The sequence below is a fragment of the Hippoglossus hippoglossus genome, chromosome 1 (assembly GCF_009819705.1).
Source record: "Hippoglossus hippoglossus isolate fHipHip1 chromosome 1, fHipHip1.pri, whole genome shotgun sequence".
Classification (NCBI taxonomy): Eukaryota; Metazoa; Chordata; class Actinopteri; order Pleuronectiformes; family Pleuronectidae; genus Hippoglossus; species Hippoglossus hippoglossus.
The window spans coordinates 29,072,558-29,090,620 of NC_047151.1; the positions used below are offsets into that span (position 1 = coordinate 29,072,558).

The 18,063-nt window shown below is 44.4% G+C and overlaps 2 protein-coding genes and 1 long non-coding RNA gene across 3 annotated transcripts in view; all 3 read left to right on the forward strand.

The window, feature by feature from the left end:
- The first annotated feature begins 8,753 nt into the window (after positions 1-8,753).
- On the forward strand, positions 8,754-11,466 carry LOC117767950 (sialoadhesin-like). The gene is made up of 5 exons (XM_034595954.1): positions 8,754-9,105; positions 9,242-9,463; positions 10,412-10,768; positions 10,841-11,071; positions 11,180-11,466. Exons 2-5 carry the CDS (start codon positions 9,367-9,369, stop codon positions 11,464-11,466), a joined length of 972 nt encoding a protein of 323 aa, XP_034451845.1. The 5' UTR covers positions 8,754-9,105; positions 9,242-9,366.
- Positions 11,467-11,469: 3 nt separating this feature from the next.
- LOC117764811 lies at positions 11,470-12,394 on the forward strand. The gene is made up of 3 exons (XR_004614451.1): positions 11,470-11,742; positions 11,936-12,020; positions 12,152-12,394. It is a non-coding gene; the product is annotated as an uncharacterized LOC117764811 (long non-coding RNA).
- A 3,230-nt stretch (positions 12,395-15,624) lies between these two features.
- LOC117764401 overlaps positions 15,625-18,063 on the forward strand; it is a 409,608-nt gene continuing 407,169 nt past the window's right edge. Inside the window, exon 1 of the mRNA XM_034590139.1 lies at positions 15,625-15,810. The gene's annotated coding sequence lies outside the window, so the exon portion shown is untranslated. The remainder of the gene's footprint in view (positions 15,811-18,063) is intronic.

The following is an 18,063-nucleotide window of genomic DNA, read 5'->3' on the forward strand; positions in this document are numbered from 1 at the left end:
CCGTTCGTGCATGTTAATGATGTAAAGAGGAAGGAAGCCAAGGTCTTAACTGATCTATGATTTCTATCTGTCATCGTGACTGGCTGACAAACATCGTTTCTCAAGGGTGGAATCTAGCTGCTGATGTGGCTGCACCACAGAGACGTGTGAAGCAACGATGGGTTTGAGAGAAGCAGCGAGTTGCTTTGTCATCTTCCTTCTTTCTGTGTCAGGTACATCTACATTTACAGGAAAGCACTTTGTGTTATATCGTGTTTGTATGAAAAGTGTTTGAATAATTGTTCCAGTCTTTCTCGTGGTTCCAGCTTCTTAATGTTTGGGGTTTTCCTGCATTTCTTTTAAATTACTTTGAGTAATTGTGAAGTTTGGATCATTGATTGGACAAAACAGTTATTGTGAAGGTGTCACTTTAGTCTCTGCTCTGCGTAGAGGTGATGTTATTCTGAGTTTCTAGATATTGTTATGCCTCAGTGCCGGTGACACCCAGTGACCTCAGGCATCTTGTTTTCAGGTCGTCTCGTTGTCTGATTCTTGTGAACGCAATATCTCAAGATCCCTTTGAGGGAGTTTCTTCAAATTTGGTACAAATGTTCATCACTTGGACTCAAAGATGAACTGATGAGCTTTTGGTGGTTGAAGGTCAAGGTCACACTGGCCTCACAAAACATGTTTTTGGCCTCTCGATCATGATAGGGTTAGGGTTAGGGGTTGACTCTCTCCAGCTAGTATTTTACTGTACGACCAGATTTCAGCTGCGGCACACACACAACCAGCAGAGCCGCACCATGACGTCCACTACGCCAGCATCTGCTTCTCGCAGAACCGGGCAGATGCCATCTACTCCAACATAGGTCGAGTTCAACCCCAGAGAAATACTGAGGAAGACAATATTGGACAGCTTCAACCTGACAGCAGAGGGATTGATTACCTTTTCAATGACAAATGGTCATAAGAAACGAGGGTCTAACTTCTTGGATACTGACTTCAAGGGAATGTCTTTAGAGGAAAGCCAGATAGACTGACATCTGTCAGCGAGCCGTTTGTTGGATTCCACAGAGGGAAGGAGAGCTGAGTGTCATTCCAGACCTTCCTACAGCAACGACGGTGATGCTGAACAGAGGGTACAGCCAAATCGCTCTCCTGGGAGGGAAACAGAGGTGGTTGATAACCCAGAGAAGCCTCAAAAGGGGACATGCCTGTGGCTGCGTTGGTTGAGGAATTATGGGCATATTCAATCCAGGTCAGATGAGAACTCCAGGTTGAATGGTTACACAGAGGAAGAAGTTAGTTTACTGAGGGGAGCTGCCACTTGACTGAAACCCTCGATGAATCTGCGATGGAAGTTTGCAAAACCAAGAAAACTCTGCAATTTCTTGCGAGTAGTGGGTGTGGGCCACTCAGATACCGCTTTGATCTTTTCTGGGTCCGTCTTCACCTGCCCAGCCTCGATGATGTACCCCAGTGAACTCACAGAGCTGGTGTGAAACTCGCACTTCTCTGCTTTGACAAAAAGCTTGATTTCTAGTAGTCTCTGGAGAACTAGCCGGACATGGGACACATGCTCACTGAGGTCTTTGGAGAAAATGAGGATGTCATCTAAATAAACAAAAACAAAACGGTTCAGGAAGTCACTAAGGACATCATTCACCAGTCCCTGAAAAACAGCTGGAGCATTGGTCAACCCAAAAGGCATAACTAGATATTCAAAATGCCCAAGGGGTGTGTTAAAAGCCGTCTTCCATTCATCCCCATCCCGAATCTGCACAAGATGGCAGGCATTGCGGAGGTCCAGTTTGGAGAAGACAGAAGCTCCCTGAAGAGGTTCAAAAGCAGAGCTGATTAGTGGAAGGGGGGATTTGTACTTGATAGTGATGTTATTCAGGCCACGGAAGTCAATGCAAGGGCGGAGAGTCTTATCCTTCTTCTCGACTAACAAAAAAACAGCACCAAGAGGGGAAGAGGTTTGGCGGATTATTCCAGCAGCTAAGGACTCTTTAATATAATTTTCCATGGCCTCTCATTCAGGGCGCTAGAGATTATATAAACGGCTAGCAGGCAGAGTGGAACCAAGGAGCAGGTCAATAGCACAATCATAAGGTCTATGGGGGGTAGAGAAAGTGCTTGGTCTTTGCTAAATACCTCACCTAAATCTTGGTACTCCTTAGGAATGGCTGACAAGTCTGGGGGCTTAGGCTGAGGGCAACCTGATGCGTCGGCTCCCTCTGCTGGGGACAAAGCTGACTGCAGGCACGTAGAGTGACAAAAACTGCTCCAACCTACGATTCTCCCCGCTGACCAATCTATGTGGGGGTTGTGTTTCCTCAACCATGGGAGACAAGAACTAGGGGTGAATTTGGAGCTGAAATTATCTTGAGGCAAATGGTTTCACGGTGGTTACCAGAGAGGACGAGGGGGAGGGGAGTAGTTTGGTGGGTTATCTTAGCTAAAAACCTACGATCCAGAGCATTAGCATTCAAGGCTGCCTTTGAGGGCTCGAGGACTAAAGCTGACTGTATGGCTACATCGTAGTCAAGGAAATTATCCCCGGCACCCTGAGTCAAAAAGAGCTAGGAGGGGCAGAGACAACTGATTGGAGAAAATAGTAGCTGAAACTTGTAACTGGGATTTAGGTGGGGGGGGAGTGGTTGGCTTGGCTCATCAGTACCCCCACATTTACGGACGAGCCTGGTCTTTTGGCAGAATTGGGCAAGTCGCAAGGAAATGACCCACTTGACCACAATATATGCACTCACCGGCCCGGATGCAACATAGACGCTCTGCACGAGTTAGTCGGGCCCTGCCAAGTTGCATGGGTTCGTCCTCTGGAGAAGCAGTGGCCAAGCTGGGCTGAATAGTGGAGGTTTGTTGTGGACCAACTGTGGTGCGAGTTGTGGGCATGATGTGAATGCTGGTGACTGGCTGCGAACGAGAAGATTTCTCCAGGCGGCGTTCACGTAGGCGATTGTCCAACCTGATAGTTAGAGAGATGAGGGAGTTGAGACTTTCAGGTTCATCCCTGGAGGCAAGTTCATCTTTAAGCTGTTCATTTAACCCTTTCCAAATTACCCCTCTTAGTGCACGCTCATCCCATTGAGCATCAGCTGCCAAGGTCCAAAACTCCACAGCGTAGTCTGCTGCGCTCCTCAACCCCTGACGGAGACTCAACAAACGTTTTGATGCAGAGCCATGGCAATCAGGATGATCAAAACCTTTTCTTAAATTAGAAACAAATTCATCATAACTCACTGTAGCAAGAGACAAAGGTGTATACACTGATTCTGACCACGCCAAAGGTCTCCCTCTCAACAATCCCAAAACGTAATGTACTTTAGATCAGTCAGCTGGAAACAATGAAGGACGTTGTTCAAAAAGCATACCACACTGGAGCAGGAAACATTCATGCTGTCCGAGAAGAACTCCTTGACTGGTTAAAGCGTGGTGTAGCTGGCAGGAGTCAGGTGTTGTGTCTGCTGGGTCCATGTTGCCCAGATCGTTCTGTTATGATCTGTTTCTTGCAGACCCAAAGTGCAGAACACAAACACAGCAGGAAGATGGTAGTAAAAAAGGTTTATTGTTCAATAGCTGGAGCGGGGGTGGTGGAGGCAGGCAGTGGGGATCCAAAAGACCTGGCAGGGTGAGGCCGGAGCAGATTAAGTTGAACAAACGAATGGTGCGCAGCTGGTTCTGTGGCAAAAGGGAGCACGGGGTAAAGTAAGCATCAAAAAACAAGACAGGTGAAATCACAAAGCCCAGATAAGTTACCAAACTGGTGAACGGACGATCTGGCGACGACTGGGGAGATGAGCTGAGGTCTTATATACTGAGAGGTGGAGTTGATGAGGAGAAGAGTGTCAGCTGCGCAGGTATTCAACAGGAGGCCCCTCCCAGCTCCAGGTAGAGCCAAACAGGAAAGGAGAAACAGGGGGGGGACACAGAGCACAAAAAGGAGGTGGAAGACCTGGTCCTAACAGCTCCAGAGTTGAGGTGGAGTTCATGTGAATTTCCCAGTCGGGAACTAATTCTTCTAATTATTCCGACTCCACGTTAACGCACAACCAGAGCACAGTGGGAGGCTCCGCCCATCTAACCCAACAGTCGATGGTTCCTGTGTCGCTCTACTGCTCACGTGCACCTGTGCATGAGCTCATGAAGTCCAGTCTACACAAGTGAACAGTTTTACACGTGTATCAGACAAAACAAGTTTGACTCACATGAGTTGAATCCTCGTGAGAAATGAGTAAAGAACACTAAAGTAATGTAAGTTTACATAATTATGACCTTTTACGATGTATTTTATGACCAGTCTTCATATGGACTGGAGCTGTAAATAAACAGGAACTGACTTCTAACATGAGGTGAAAAGAAAGAATAATTCAACATGTTTTTTAAGTCCAGTCTCAAGAAAGTAAAGAAAGTGTAAGATTCACTGTCAGGCTGCAAAACTACTCTCACTGTTATTTGCATGAAATATATTTTAATAAGTTCACGCATCATTTCCAAAACAAAAGAACATTTCTTCATTTTAACGAGGGGATTTACTGGTGTTTGTCCGTTCGTGCATGTTAATGATGTAAAGAGGAAGGAAGCCAAGGTCTTAACTGATCTATGATTTCTATCTGTCATCGTGACTGGCTGACAAACATCGTTTCTCAAGGGTGGAATCTAGCTGCTGATGTGGCTGCACCACAGAGACGTGTGAAGCAACGATGGGTTTGAGAGAAGCAGCGAGTTGCTTTGTCATCTTCCTTCTTTCTGTGTCAGGTACATCTACATTTACAGGAAAGCACTTTGTGTTATATCGTGTTTGGATGAAAGGTGTTTGAATAATTGTTCCAGTCTTTCTCGTGGTTCCAGCTTCTTAATGTTTGGGGTTTTCCTGCATTTCTCTTAAATTACTTTGAGTAATTGTGAAGTTTGGATCATTGATTGGACAAAACAGTTATTGTGAAGGTGTCACTTTAGTCTCTGCTCTGCGTAGAGGTGATGTTATTCTGAGTTTCTAGATATTGTTATGCCTCAGTGCCGGTGACACCCAGTGACCTCAGGCATCTTGTTTTCAGGTTGTCTCGTTGTCTGATTCTTGTGAACGCAATATCTCAAGATCCCTTTGAGGGAGTTTCTTCAAATTTGGTACAAATGTTCATCACTTGGACTCAAAGATGAACTGATGAGCTTTTGGTGGTTGAAGGTCAAGGTCACAGTGGCCTCACAAAACATGTTTTTGGCCTCTCGATCATGATAGGGTTAGGGTTAGGGGTTGTCTCTCTCTCTCTCTCTCCATGACGTCCACTACGCCAGCGTCTGCTTCACCCAGAACCGGGCAGATGCCATCTACTCCAACATAGCTCGAGTTCAACCCCAGAGAAATACTGAGGAAGACGAGGAGGAGGCTGAATACAGCGCTGTTCGTTTTGACAGTGCAACAGGGTGAGCAGCTCCACACTTGAACATTTTCATCACTACACTTATTGAGGTTAAAAACTGTGGGTGTGAGTGGTTTATTCTGCCCTTCACAGAACAAGACGTGAAGAAGAGGGGGACGATTCATCTGCAGTGTACAGCACAGTCACCAAACACTGAAGAAACACAACATGAATCTGTTGTTTATGGATTTTACAGCCTCACGGAGCCAGAAGAAATAAAACATATAGACATGTGCAGTGTTTGTAAAGGTTTGTTTTCTTTCTTGATGGGTTGGTTAACCCAGATTACAAATTCTCTCACTTCTCACTTTGGAAGTCACGAAAGGTAAAGGTAAGAAAGTTGTTCTTCTTCTCCCACAATTGAAAATATTTCCCAGACTCAACCAGGTGTAGAGTTAGCCTCAGGTTAGGCTAACGCTAACCGTAATGTGTGTTACTGTCAAAATGTTACAAATAACAATAAGATTAACTTCTAAATATTACAAATTGTAATTAGTTGTAACTAATATTAGAACAGCTAAAAGATTTTAAAGGACTATTGAGGTCGTCAGCTGAGAATCATGAAGCACTTGACATAAAAACTAGGTCAACAAGTTTATTGCTAATAATGTTTCTGGACGATTAAAGTACATCAGTACATTTTGAAGATTTAACAGGAGATTGTTGCAGAAGTGACACCCGCTCATCCAGGAACACAAAAAAGCTTCATGTTATATATTCACGTTTCCATGGTGACATGTCGAACTTTGATATTTCACCATGAAACAGGAAATTGTTTTAACTGAAATTTACAACGTCTAATCTTCCCTAAACTTCACGTTTGATACTGAATATAAAGATGGACAACATGACAGCGACCCCCAAAGTGAAGCCAAATGATATCTCTCACCCCCTGGTGGCTGGCTGCAGTATTTGTCATATACCCGGCCTCCTCCATGTCAGTGGATGGGACATTAACCAAACAAAGAAATGTCTGTATACAAATCAAATACCTTTGTCTCAAAGATGGTGCCTGTCACTCTTGGTGCATCGTCAAGTGTTCATTTTTTTAAATCATTCATATTCAGTCACAGTCATTGTGCCACCTACTGGTCACTGGAAGTAACCCTTGTGTTAATTACCCTTCGGACACAGGAAGCATGTACACAGCTGCACACTCCACGCCGGAATTAGCATCTTTCTCAATCGTGCAGTGTCGGACGGTTGAGAAAAGTAAACCGCTGCGTCCACTGGCTGATCGAGGGGGGGGGGGGGGGCAGGCCTGTTCAACGCTGCTTACAGCTTCAGTTGAGGATGATTCAGGTTTGGTGGGAACAGCCACTAAAGTCGTTTGTCACGCTCTGTTAAATGAAGCAATTCACAGTTTGTACAAACCACAAGTTACTTCTTTGTTTGAGGTTTAATCTAACACCATCGGGCTCAGCAAGCATGTAAGTGTAAAGAGGAAGGAAGGGGGGGGGGGGGGGGGGTGTGTTTATCAGTTTAAATTGATCTTTCTCTTACAGAATCTGTCTTTATTCTCAGACTCTTCTGTGTTGGAGGTAGACGTGTCTGTGATGTGACTGAGTTTCATCTTGTGCACATTATTTACTGTGGACGTTTTTATTGTTTGAAGTCACAGACGAGAGCAGCAGCTACTATGAGTGTAACTGCAGCAGCCAGTGGATTTGTTGTCCTTCTTCTCACTGCGACAGGTACTGTACGTCTACATTCATGTTTCACTCTATTTTACACTCGGACTTCTGATTCACCCGAAGTCAGTTTGAGAAAGAAAGTAAAAATATAAATGAACCATTCATTCATTTTCAGATCACCACCTGTAAAGTGATGCAGAAAGAAAATATATGAAGGAATTATCATCAGTATTATTTTGTACCTTTGTTTAGAAGTTTCTATCGTCTAGAGCTCAAAGTATTACAGAGGCTGAAACATGTTATTATTATTATTATTATTATTATTATTATATTATTATTATTATTATTATATTATTATTTATCCACAAATGGAGGTTGTCAGACATGATTTTTGGATCAAAACGAAGTAGAAGTAGTTTCCTTCGCAGACATGTCACTCTCAACTCTCTCGGACTTCTACTTCCGTCCGTCACGAAAAATCAAGGAATTATTTCCGGCACAGACTCCCATTGGGTCTCGTGTTAATTTTGACAGAAATTTCTGGAAAGAGCAAAACGGAAAAATAAATCGCATTTCTTAACTCTCAACAATAAAACAGATATCTGGTTGTTCTTTAAAGTCTTGGGATTCTCAAAATGTTTTCATTTTACAGATAGGACTTATAGATTTTGAGTAACAAGCATTTGTTTGAGGAGAGCGCTACAGTGTAGAAATATCTCCTCCCCATTGAATCCAATGTTAACTTTCAGATGACATTTTTGGAATGAGAAGTACGTTTCTAACTTGCTCGCACGGCCTCATTTTTTGACTCTAACCAATAAGATAGATATCTGCTTGTTCGTCAAAGTCTTGTGATTCTCACTGTGTTTTCATTTTTACAGATAGGAGTTGTACATTTTGAATTAGAGCATTTTGTTCGCGACGTTCTCCCGAGGTCCGAAGCCTCACTCTATCTCTGACACAGGTGCGATCGTTAGTGAGATACATAAGGAGGGGGGCCAAAGGGAGAAAGGGGGACAGTGGGATCTTCATCAGAGCCCAAACCTGAACAGATCTATTAGTGTGTATGCAGCGATAGCGATAGCCACCTCATGATCAAGTCTCTCTCTCTCTTTTATACCAGCCAGTCTCTCTCTCTCTCTCTCTCTCTCTCTCTCTCTCTCTCTCTCTCTCTCTCTCTCTCTCTCTCTCTCTCTCCCTCTCTCTCTCTGGGTCTCTCTCTCTCTCTCTGGGTCTCTCTCTCTCTCTCTCTCTCTCTCTCTCTCTCTCTCTCTCTCTCTGGGTCTCTCTCTCTCTCTCTTTCTCTTTTATACCAGCCAGTCTCTCTCTCTCTCTCTCTCTCTCTCTCTCTCTCTCTCTCTCTCTCTCTCTCTCTCTCTAAACTGGGACATTTTCTCTCTCTCTCTTCCCAAGTTGATCATGTAACATGCAGCTTTAAAAAAGTTTCTCTCTGGAGCCGGCAGTTCTAGGCACCCATTCGAAATTTCTTGGCAGGAGGAATTTTCTAGTTATTATTATGATCATAACTGAGTTCCTCTCCTCTCGATGCAGGAATTGTCATCAGTGTGTGGAGTCATCAGTTGAAATGCTATGGAATGCTGCTCATGGAAATGTGTTTCTTTTCTACAGAAAGTAAAAAGTAAACTAAGTGTTCTCTGGTGTCGTTATGAATCTGATTCTCTGTGTTACAGTGGTACAGTGTGAGAATGGCTGGGATGTGAGTTACACTTCTACTGAGATCTGTGCCTTCAGAGGATCAACAGTGGACATTACCTGTACCTACACATACCCATCCACATCTAATAACCATGATACTACAGTTCAGGAAACTTTCTGGTTCATTCAAGTGAGTAATGGGATTTACGCTGATCTAAGGACTGATCCGGAGTATTCAGGTCGTGTGGAGTATCTCTGTGGAAACAACACGTGCACTCTGAGAATCTCTAACCTGACAGAGAGCGACTCAGCTGTGTACAAGTTCAGGTTCACAACAAACCAACCTACTGGGAGTTTAACTGGTTCAGCTGGAGTCACTCTGTCTGTCACAGGTAACATTTACATCTGAACATTCATTCATTTATTTCCTACATCTTGTTTGGTTCACTTGAGTGTGTCTGTGCACTTTTATATGCATGTGTGTGTTGTCAGTTTGGACTAAAATGAATTCCTTATTCTCACACACAGATTTGCATGTGCAGGTGAGCACATCAGTGAAGGGTGACTCTTCTAACCTGGTAGAGCTCAGGTGTCAGAGCAGTTGTCGTCTTCCTGATCATCTGAACTACGTCTGGTACAAGAATCAACAGAAGATGATTGAAGGAGCATCTTATTCAGATACTTTTGATTCTGATGACAGAGTTTCCTGTGCTGTTAAAGGACACGAGGATTTCCGCTCTCCGTCAATGTGTGAGTTTAATCTACAGTATTTCACTAACAGCACCATCTGCTGGAGTATTTGAGATGATGCATTGTACCATAACTTCATGTGTCTTTAAATACTTTTTTCTGCATGGGCACATTGAACTCTTGGGATACTACTGTCAGTACTGACAAACTAGTGTAGTACTAGTACTAGTATTCTGCTTGTGTAAATAAAGATGGAAGACATGACTGCTCCCCAGAAGTGAAGCCAAAGCATTGTGATCGCCCCCTGGTGGCTGGCTGCAGTATAGAACATACATCCTGTCTCCTCCATGTTAGTGGGAAGGACATGGACCAATCTAAAAGGTCAAATACATTTTTCTCAAAGATGGTTTCTGTCATTTTAGGTCGTTCTTATCACACTCTATTGTTCATGTTTCTCATAAGTTTGGTTTTAATTAGTTATTTGATCAAATGAAAATTAGATTAAACTTCATGATTGACAGCTGAGGCTGACTCAGGATTGGTCGAGCTCATGTATGGGTGGGACCTTGATACTGTGGCTCCATCTCCAGATCACTACTGTGCAGACTGTGGTTCCAAATGTGAAAGATGGCAGCGTTGGTATCCAGGATATTTTGGCTTCATTTCTGGAGAGTGGGAGGAAGTGGAGACGTGTCGTCCATCTTTGGTCGACTCTGCATAAAAGACACAGATCATTTCCTCCATATTGGCCAGTTTGCTCCATTATAAGAGCAACTTCTACAAGGTCCCTCATGTTCCTCACCTCCAACAGTGTGTTTCTCCCTCACTCTGAAGTCTAAAGGGCACTTCCCTGGGTTTTTTGTGAACTGAAAGTTTCCTCATCTTGGCATCGTCATCATCTTAAAATGAAAACCTGCCGACTGTTGATTCACCAGAGAAAATACATGGAGTTAGTTTTATAAATGTATAAGTTTATCTTCTGATTCTCTGATGTGCTCTGTGTTACAGTGGTAAGGAGTCAGAATGGGTGGGGTGTGAGTTACACTTCTACTGAGATCTGTGCCATCAGAGGATCAACAATGGACATTACCTGTACCTACACATACCCATCCATGTTGGATCACCATGTTACTACAGTTCAGAAAAATTTCTGGTTCATTAAAGAGAGTAATGGGATTCACGTTGATCTAAAGACTGATCCGGAGTATTCAGGTCGTGTGGAGTATCTCTGTGAAAACAACAAGTGCACTCTGAGAATCTCTAACCTGAGAGAGAGCGACTCAGCTGTGTACAAGTTCAGGTTCACAACAAACCAACCTACTGGGAGTTTTACTGGTTCAGCTGGAATCACTCTGAATGTCACAGGTAACATTTACATTAGAGTCAGTTTGAAATGTTAGTGTGTATGTTGAAATAAAATCACATGTTTGTTCACAGACCCTCAGCTCCAGGTACATGTGAGGAGATCAACAGCCAATCCATATTCTACCTGGACAGAGCTGACCTGTCACAGCAGGTGTCAGCTCCCTGATCATCTTTCCTACGTTTGGTACAATAACAATGAACCTGTTGGACAAAAAAAATACTTTCACCTCCAACACTTTAATGCTGAAGACAGCTATCACTGTGCTATAGAAGGACATGAGCGTTTCCCTTCTCCTACAGTGTGTGAGTTTACTCCTCCTCATGAAGCTACAATAATGTGGAAATAATTTAAATTTTAACAAATAATACAGACAGTGTTTTGATTGTATTCTCATCATGTGTTTAATATAGACTATCCTTCAGATGCTCCAAAGGTTCCCTCTGTGTCAGTGAGTCCCTCTGGTGAGATCATGGAGGGCAGCTCAGTGACTCTGACCTGCAGCAGTGATGCTAACCCAGCAGCTAAATACACCTGGTACAAGAGAAGTGGAGATAAAAGAGTTCAACCTCTCAGTGAAGAGACACAATTTGTCCTCAGCTCCATCCGGTCTTCAGACTCTGGAGAGTATTACTGCACAGCTGAGAATGAGCTGGGAAGGAGTTCAGCAAACATCGTTATTACTGTGACATGTGAGTGAAACACAGGTTATTAAGTGAAGAGATATTGAATCTGTCCCATTCTTTGTCCTTTACATTTTAAATGTGCAGATATGGGTCGTTTGACTTCTGCACCATAAATATTCACAGTCAGACCATCAGCAGCACAAAGAGGAATCCACCCAGCGTCTGTTAAAACATCCATAAAGCTTTCACCATCACTAATATCACAGCTGAACATGGTGGAAATTATCAGTGTGAGGTCCAGAACACACAAGGACGTAGTAAGGCCACCTTACATCTGACTGTTGGAGCAGGTGATTTTAGCTCTCTGACTTTTACAGCCTACACCCCCCCCCTCCTTTTCATTGCTCCAGAACCTTAAACCATCAATACTCATATCAAGCCCATCATATTGCACATGAACAATACTGACTGACCAACAGCATCACCTGGCAAACTGAGTCATCAGTCTAACCACACTGCTAATGTCTCCTGTCTGTTGTCTAGGGAAGTCAGTGATAATCATGAATATCCTCAGGTACACTCTGCTGGTCGTGCTGGTTCCAGTGCTGGTCTGGACTCTGTGGACGAGGTAAAACAATACAAATCCATCAGTTCACCCTCTGCTCTTTTACTGTCTTCTTCAAATGTCTTCAAACACTAGTTTCAGTGTTATGAAGTTCATTTTGTCAAATGTTGTGTTTGTTGTGGTTTTCGATCCAGGATGAAGAAAACTCTGAGCTTGAAATCAGAAGCGAATGAAGATGTGGAGATGATAGAGGTGAGAGACAGTGAGGCCAAAAGAATGACTCCATATCACTGTTTTCATCTCACAATGTCAGAGAAAGAGATAAAACATTTCTTGGATCAGCTACTTTGTCTGAATCTGCCCCAAAATGTAAAAGGTTCTTTCCATTGACCGTATATTAAAATGGACGTAGACTCTGGGTCTAGAAAGTGAAGTGAATGATCCACTTAGAGTCAAACAGACCATAAAGCACCGCAGGCATTGGGGCATGGATACCGTGTGATTGACAGCTAGTACTGGGTGCAGGTCGCAGGTTTAGGTGGGCGGGCAGTGTCCTTGGGCCCTGAGTCAGGCTCCACCCCCTCTCCTCCAAATATGGTTACTTCTGGTTTCAAAAAAACAAGATGGCGCTGGACAACATGTCAAAAATGGAGGATTCAAAATGGCAGCTCACAAACCAATGGGTGACGTCACGTTGACACTTCTTTCTTGGCCCATGTCCCATCCTTCCACCAAGTTTTGTGGAAATCAGTTTATCAGTTTTTGTGTAATCCTGCTGATGAACAAACAAACAAATGGACGTTCAAACTATTTTGAATGAACTGTGATTATATGCAGGTTTCATGAATAAAGTCCAGTGAGGTTTAATATTTTCTCATCTCTCCCCCATCAGTCACACAACTGTCCTGAGTATGACAACGTCGCTGCTGCAGCACAGACAGAAGACACAGAGGAGCAGGAAGACCTGGTGTGAAGCCTCAGGTCAGAGCCACTGTGACAAACACAACCAAGATGGACGACTTCAGAGTACATCCGTACAAGCGAGTTTTACAGAAACCATAGTGTGTAGTTATAAATACAGGAAATCTGTCCAAGCAACAAAATATCTGAGTGCAAGCGCAGAGTTTGAGCACAAGCAGAGCAAATCTAAGCACCAGCAGGAGCTGTGTGAGTGCAAGCGCAGGGTTTTGAGTAAAAACACCACGAAATCTGAACGTGCAAGTCCAGCTCTCAAACTAAAAGACCATGCTTTTGAATAAAGAGGAAACCACCCACACATTTCCTTTCTACTCATGGTTTCATGTTTTCTTATCTCCTCAGGTGCACTGTGATTGGTTGAAAGTATGTGAGAGGAAACAGGAAGTATCTATCTTTCCATCCCCGGTTGCAGCAGCAGCAGTTTGTACAGCATGACCTTTAGAGCAAGAGTATTGTTGTGTTGTTTCTTTTCTTTTTCTTTTCTGATGGGTCCAGTCGTCCAGTTTCCGCAGCTTTATTTCTGTGAGCTTTAGTTCTGATGTTGGTTTAGGTTGAAGGAAGATTCTCAGGTCCTACGACCCTTTGTGGGTTGGTGTGTTGGGTTTCCTTCTTTTGTCCATTTTGCCGGCCTGTTGTTGAAGTTGTTGTCTTTTCTGCAATAAATAGATTTTCTTTTTGCTGTTACCCTCTGAACTATGTTGGACGTCTTGGTGATGAGCCTTTGAGGCTGTGGTAACACCACGTGACTCATCTCGTGTCTTATACATGATATTAATGTGGTTATTACATGGATAATGAATTATTATGTATCGTGATGTTATGATTCTTTCTTAAATAAATGTTTTTGGTCTTTTGTTTTCACTTCTTATCTAATTGTTTTTTTGTTTTTCTTCAGAATTACACCAGAAAACTAAAAACAGATTTTTCCACAAACTCATCAAATTTGAGCATGAATCCTGATAAAGGGGCGGAGCCAGGAGCCTGTTTGTGTCACTTTCTTTATAATTGTGAGACTGATGAAAACAGTCAGGATTATTTAGAGGACTGGTTTCTATGAGTGATTGAACTCTGGTGCAGCTCGATTGAATTGAGGGAGATTGAATTGATGGAGGCTGGCATGTGCACACATAGATTCAAGATTCTTGATTCAAGATTCAAGATTCAAGATTCAAGAATTTAATGTCAAATGCTCAACAATTACATTAAGCAGTCGCTGGCAATGAAATGCTTGGGTCACAGGCTCTCTTATTGCAATGCTCCGAATATTTACAAGCAAAAACATATTGAATAAAATAATAGAAAATAGAAAATCAAAAGTTTAAAATAGAAAATATAAATATCTAAATATATATACACCTAAAAAAAAAAAAAAAACAATGGTGCAATTATGTGCAATAGTGCAAATATGCAAATATGCTAAGGTGCTGGTTTGGAGGAGTTTAAAAGTCTTATGGCCTGGGGGATGAAAATGTGTCTGAGCCTGGTGGGGGGGCCCGATGCTGCGGTACCGTCGGCCAGACGGCAGCAGGCAGAACAGTTTGTGGCTGGGGTGATAGGGATCTTTGATGATCCGGTTGGTCTTCTTCCTACACCGCTGGGTGTAGAGGTCCTCCATGGATGGTAGCTCCGTCCTGGTGATGTGCTGGGCAGACTTCACCACCCTCTGTAAAGCCTTACGGTTCAGGGCGGTGCAGCTGCCGTACCAGGCGGTGATGCAGCCAGTCAGGATGCTCTCTATGGTGCACCTGTAGAAATTGCAGAGAATCCTGGCATCCATGTTGAGCCTCCGCAGCCTGCGGAGGAAGAAGAGCCGCTGTCTGGCCCTCTTCCTGATGGAGTCTGTGTGGTGGGTCCAGGTCAGGTCATCACTGATGTGGACCCCAAGGAACCTGAAGCTGCTGACTCGCTCCACCGTAGTTCCGTTGATGGAGAGGGGGGGTGTGTTCTACTCCTTGTCTCTTCCCTGTAGTCCACGATCAGCTCCTTTGTTTTGCTGACGTTGAGATGGAGGTTGTTGTCCTGGCACCAAGATGTCAGGGCTCTGACCTCCTCTCTGTAGGCCTTCTCATCGTCGCCGGTGATCAGGCCTATGACGGTCGTGTCATCAGCAAACTTAATGATGGTGTTGGAGCTGTGGGTGGCCACGCAGTCATGCGTGAACAGGGAGTACAGGAGAGGACTGAGCACACAGCCCATGGGGGGCACCGGTGTTTAGAGTCAGGGTGGAGGATGTGGTGCTGCCTATCCGCACCGCCTGTGGTCTGCCCGTCAGGAAGTTCAGAATCCAGTCACGGAGGGCGATGTTGAGCCCAAGGTCTCTGAGCTTGGTGACAAGCTTCAGGGGCAGCGATGGTATTGAATGCTGAACTGTAGTCAATGAACAGCATTCTCACATATGTGTCCCTCTGGTCCAGGTGGGAGAGGGCAGTGTGAAGGGTGAGGGAGATGGCATCTGCAGTCGACCTATTTGGCCTGTAGGCAAACTGAAGAGGGTCCAGTGAGTCAGGGAGGGAGGAGGTGATGAATGGTTGACTAGCCGCTCAAAACACTTCATGATGGTGGAAGTGAGTGCTACTGGGCGGTAGTCGTTCAGGCAGAGGATTTTTTGTTTTTTTGGACAGGGGACAATGATGGTCTCCTTGAAACATGCGGGGACTACAGACTGGAGCAGTGACAGGTTGAAATGTTCTGTGAAAACATCTGCCAGCTGATCTGCACACACCTTGAGAGCTCGGCCAGGAATGCCATCAGGTCCAGGTGCCTTGCGTGTGTTGATCCGGTTAAGTGATCTCCACACATCTGCCCTGGATATTACTGGGGGCAGCGGTCCTCCTGGCCTCTTGGATCTCCACAGCCGGGGAGTTGCTCTCAAAGCGTGCATAAAAGGTGTTCAGATCCTCTGGAGAGATGCAGACACTTACATCTGCACTGCTGGTCTTTGCTTTGTAGTCAGAGATGGTTTTGAGTCCAGCCCCATGTTCCTTGTGTTGGAGCCCTTGTAGTGAGACTCCAACCTTGTCCCTGTAATGTTCTCTTGGCACTGCTAATAGCACTCCGGAGCGCGTACCTGGACTTCCTGTACTCCACCAGATCCCCTGAGATGTAGGCATCAGTCCGTGCTTTGAGTTTTGCATGGACGTCACCATTAATCCAGGCTTCTGGTTTGGGAATATCGTACAGTAATCTGGGTACGACGTCATCGATGCATTTGCTGATGTAGCAGATGACCGCGTCCGTTTCCGTGTTGATGTTGTCATCCTGGAACACGCACCACTCCGTAATGCTGAAGCAGTCCCGTAGAGCCGAGTCTGATTGGTCGGTCCACCGTTGAATGGTCCGAGTCACCGGTCTGTCACGTTGAGTTTCTGCCTATAGGAAGGCAGCAGCAGAAACTGAGACGTGATCCGATTTGCCGAATGGGGGGCGGGGGAGGGCCTTATACGCATCCCGGAAGGGAGTGTAAACATGGGTCGATCGTGTTCGCTTCCGCGCGTAGGACAGCTGATGTGTTGGGGGGTATCGCGGCAAAGACTTTTCCTCATCTTGGCGTGTTAAAATCACCGGCCACAATAAAACGCAGCCTCGGGGCCGTGATGTCCTCTGTCCTGTCGATAACCGCATGCAGCTCATCCAGTGCCTGATTAGTGTCGGCATGTGGCGGAATGTACAACCGCTGTATAACGACCGATGTAAACTCCCTCGGGATGTAATAAGGTCGCATCTGATCATGAGGTGCTCCAGGTCCGGAGAACAGTCCGAAGAAATAATCTCCACATCTGAGCACCACAGATGTTCACCATGCAGCAGACACCTCCTCCCTTGCTCTTTCCCCGAGTTTGTTGTCCGGTCCTGGCGGTGAATGGAGACCCCCTCGGGAACAATGGCGGAGTCCGGGGTCGAGGGGGTCGAGCCAGGTCTCCGTGAAAACCATCACGTTACAAAACTTAATGTCCCGTTGAAAGCCATCCTGCTCCAAAGTTCGTCCAGCTTGTTATCCAGAGACTGGACATTAGCCAGAAGAATACTTGGTATTACATAGACACCAAAGGGGGCTTGAGCCACTGCCCTTTTTCTTCCTCGAGAGAAAGTGCCCTTTTTAAATAAATGAATATTATATTCCTGTTTGCACACAGCTTCCCTGTCAAACAAATATATTGAAATATAATAAAAACTCTAAATATCAAGTGGGGAGATTAGACTAGTCTCTGTACCCTCCCTCCCTCCACGTCTCCTGCACAGAGCTGAGCACTGGAGCTGTGGACATTTCTCCATTCTTAGAGTTCAGTTCTAAATGTGATGATTAGAAAACATCAGAGGAACAAAGTCACTTGTTGACCTGCGGAGTAATGGCCTCAGTGCAGTGGAGCTGCTAAGGGGGGCCAGGTGGGGCCAGGCGGGGCCACCTTGATACAGTAAAGGCAATAATCAGAGTTTGTCCTTTTAAGCTTTAGATGCAGGACACAAGTCTAAACTGAATGAATGTCCAATCAGTGTGGAGACCACTGACCACTGTCATAGACTGACTGTTGTAATTGAAAACCTTATTTTGTAAGTTACAGCACAACTGTAATATCAGTAACAGTCTATAATACTTTTTAAAGCACTTTCTAAATAAAAACAGATTTCACATTTGTCTGACTGATTTTATTAACTGATGAAAAAGCAGCCATGGGACATTGTGGATGTGGAACACTTTGACTTTTAGTTTTCACAATACACCCAGACCACAAAGTTGATCCAACTTGAAAAAGGTAAGTACATTAATTTACTTCATATGTACTTATTAATTTAGTTTAAAAACTGAATTCACTAAATTTTGTCAGATTGTTCTAACTTAAAAACGCAGGTGAAGTTAACTCTCAAAGTAAAACCAGCTCGTCTGATTTAACTGAATAGTTGTGTTTACTCAGGCTACAACCATATAACTGCATTTCTAACCAAAACGATCTCTCTCCACGTTCTGCTTGTGCTTTAATGTAGAATCAGACTAATCAGAACAATCAGTTCCAGAGTTGAGGTGGAGTTCATGTGAATTTCACAGTCGGGAACTAATTCTTCTGATTATTCCGACTCCACGTTAACGCACAACCAGAGCACAGTGGGAGGCTCCGCCCATCTAACCCAACAG

What these genes read in the sequence shown, in the direction of transcription:
- LOC117767950 (XM_034595954.1), top strand. Translation starts at nt 9,367, where the DNA reads ATGATTGAAGGAGCATCTTATTCAGATACTTTTGATTCTGATGACAGA. An exon ending in TTTCCGCTCTCCGTCAATGT is followed by an intron (nt 9,464 to 10,411) that starts GTGAGTTTAATC and finishes TCTGTGTTACAG; the next exon opens with TGGTAAGGAGTCAGAATGGG. An exon ending in TTTCCCTTCTCCTACAGTGT is followed by an intron (nt 11,072 to 11,179) that starts GTGAGTTTACTC and finishes TGTTTAATATAG; the next exon opens with ACTATCCTTCAGATGCTCCA.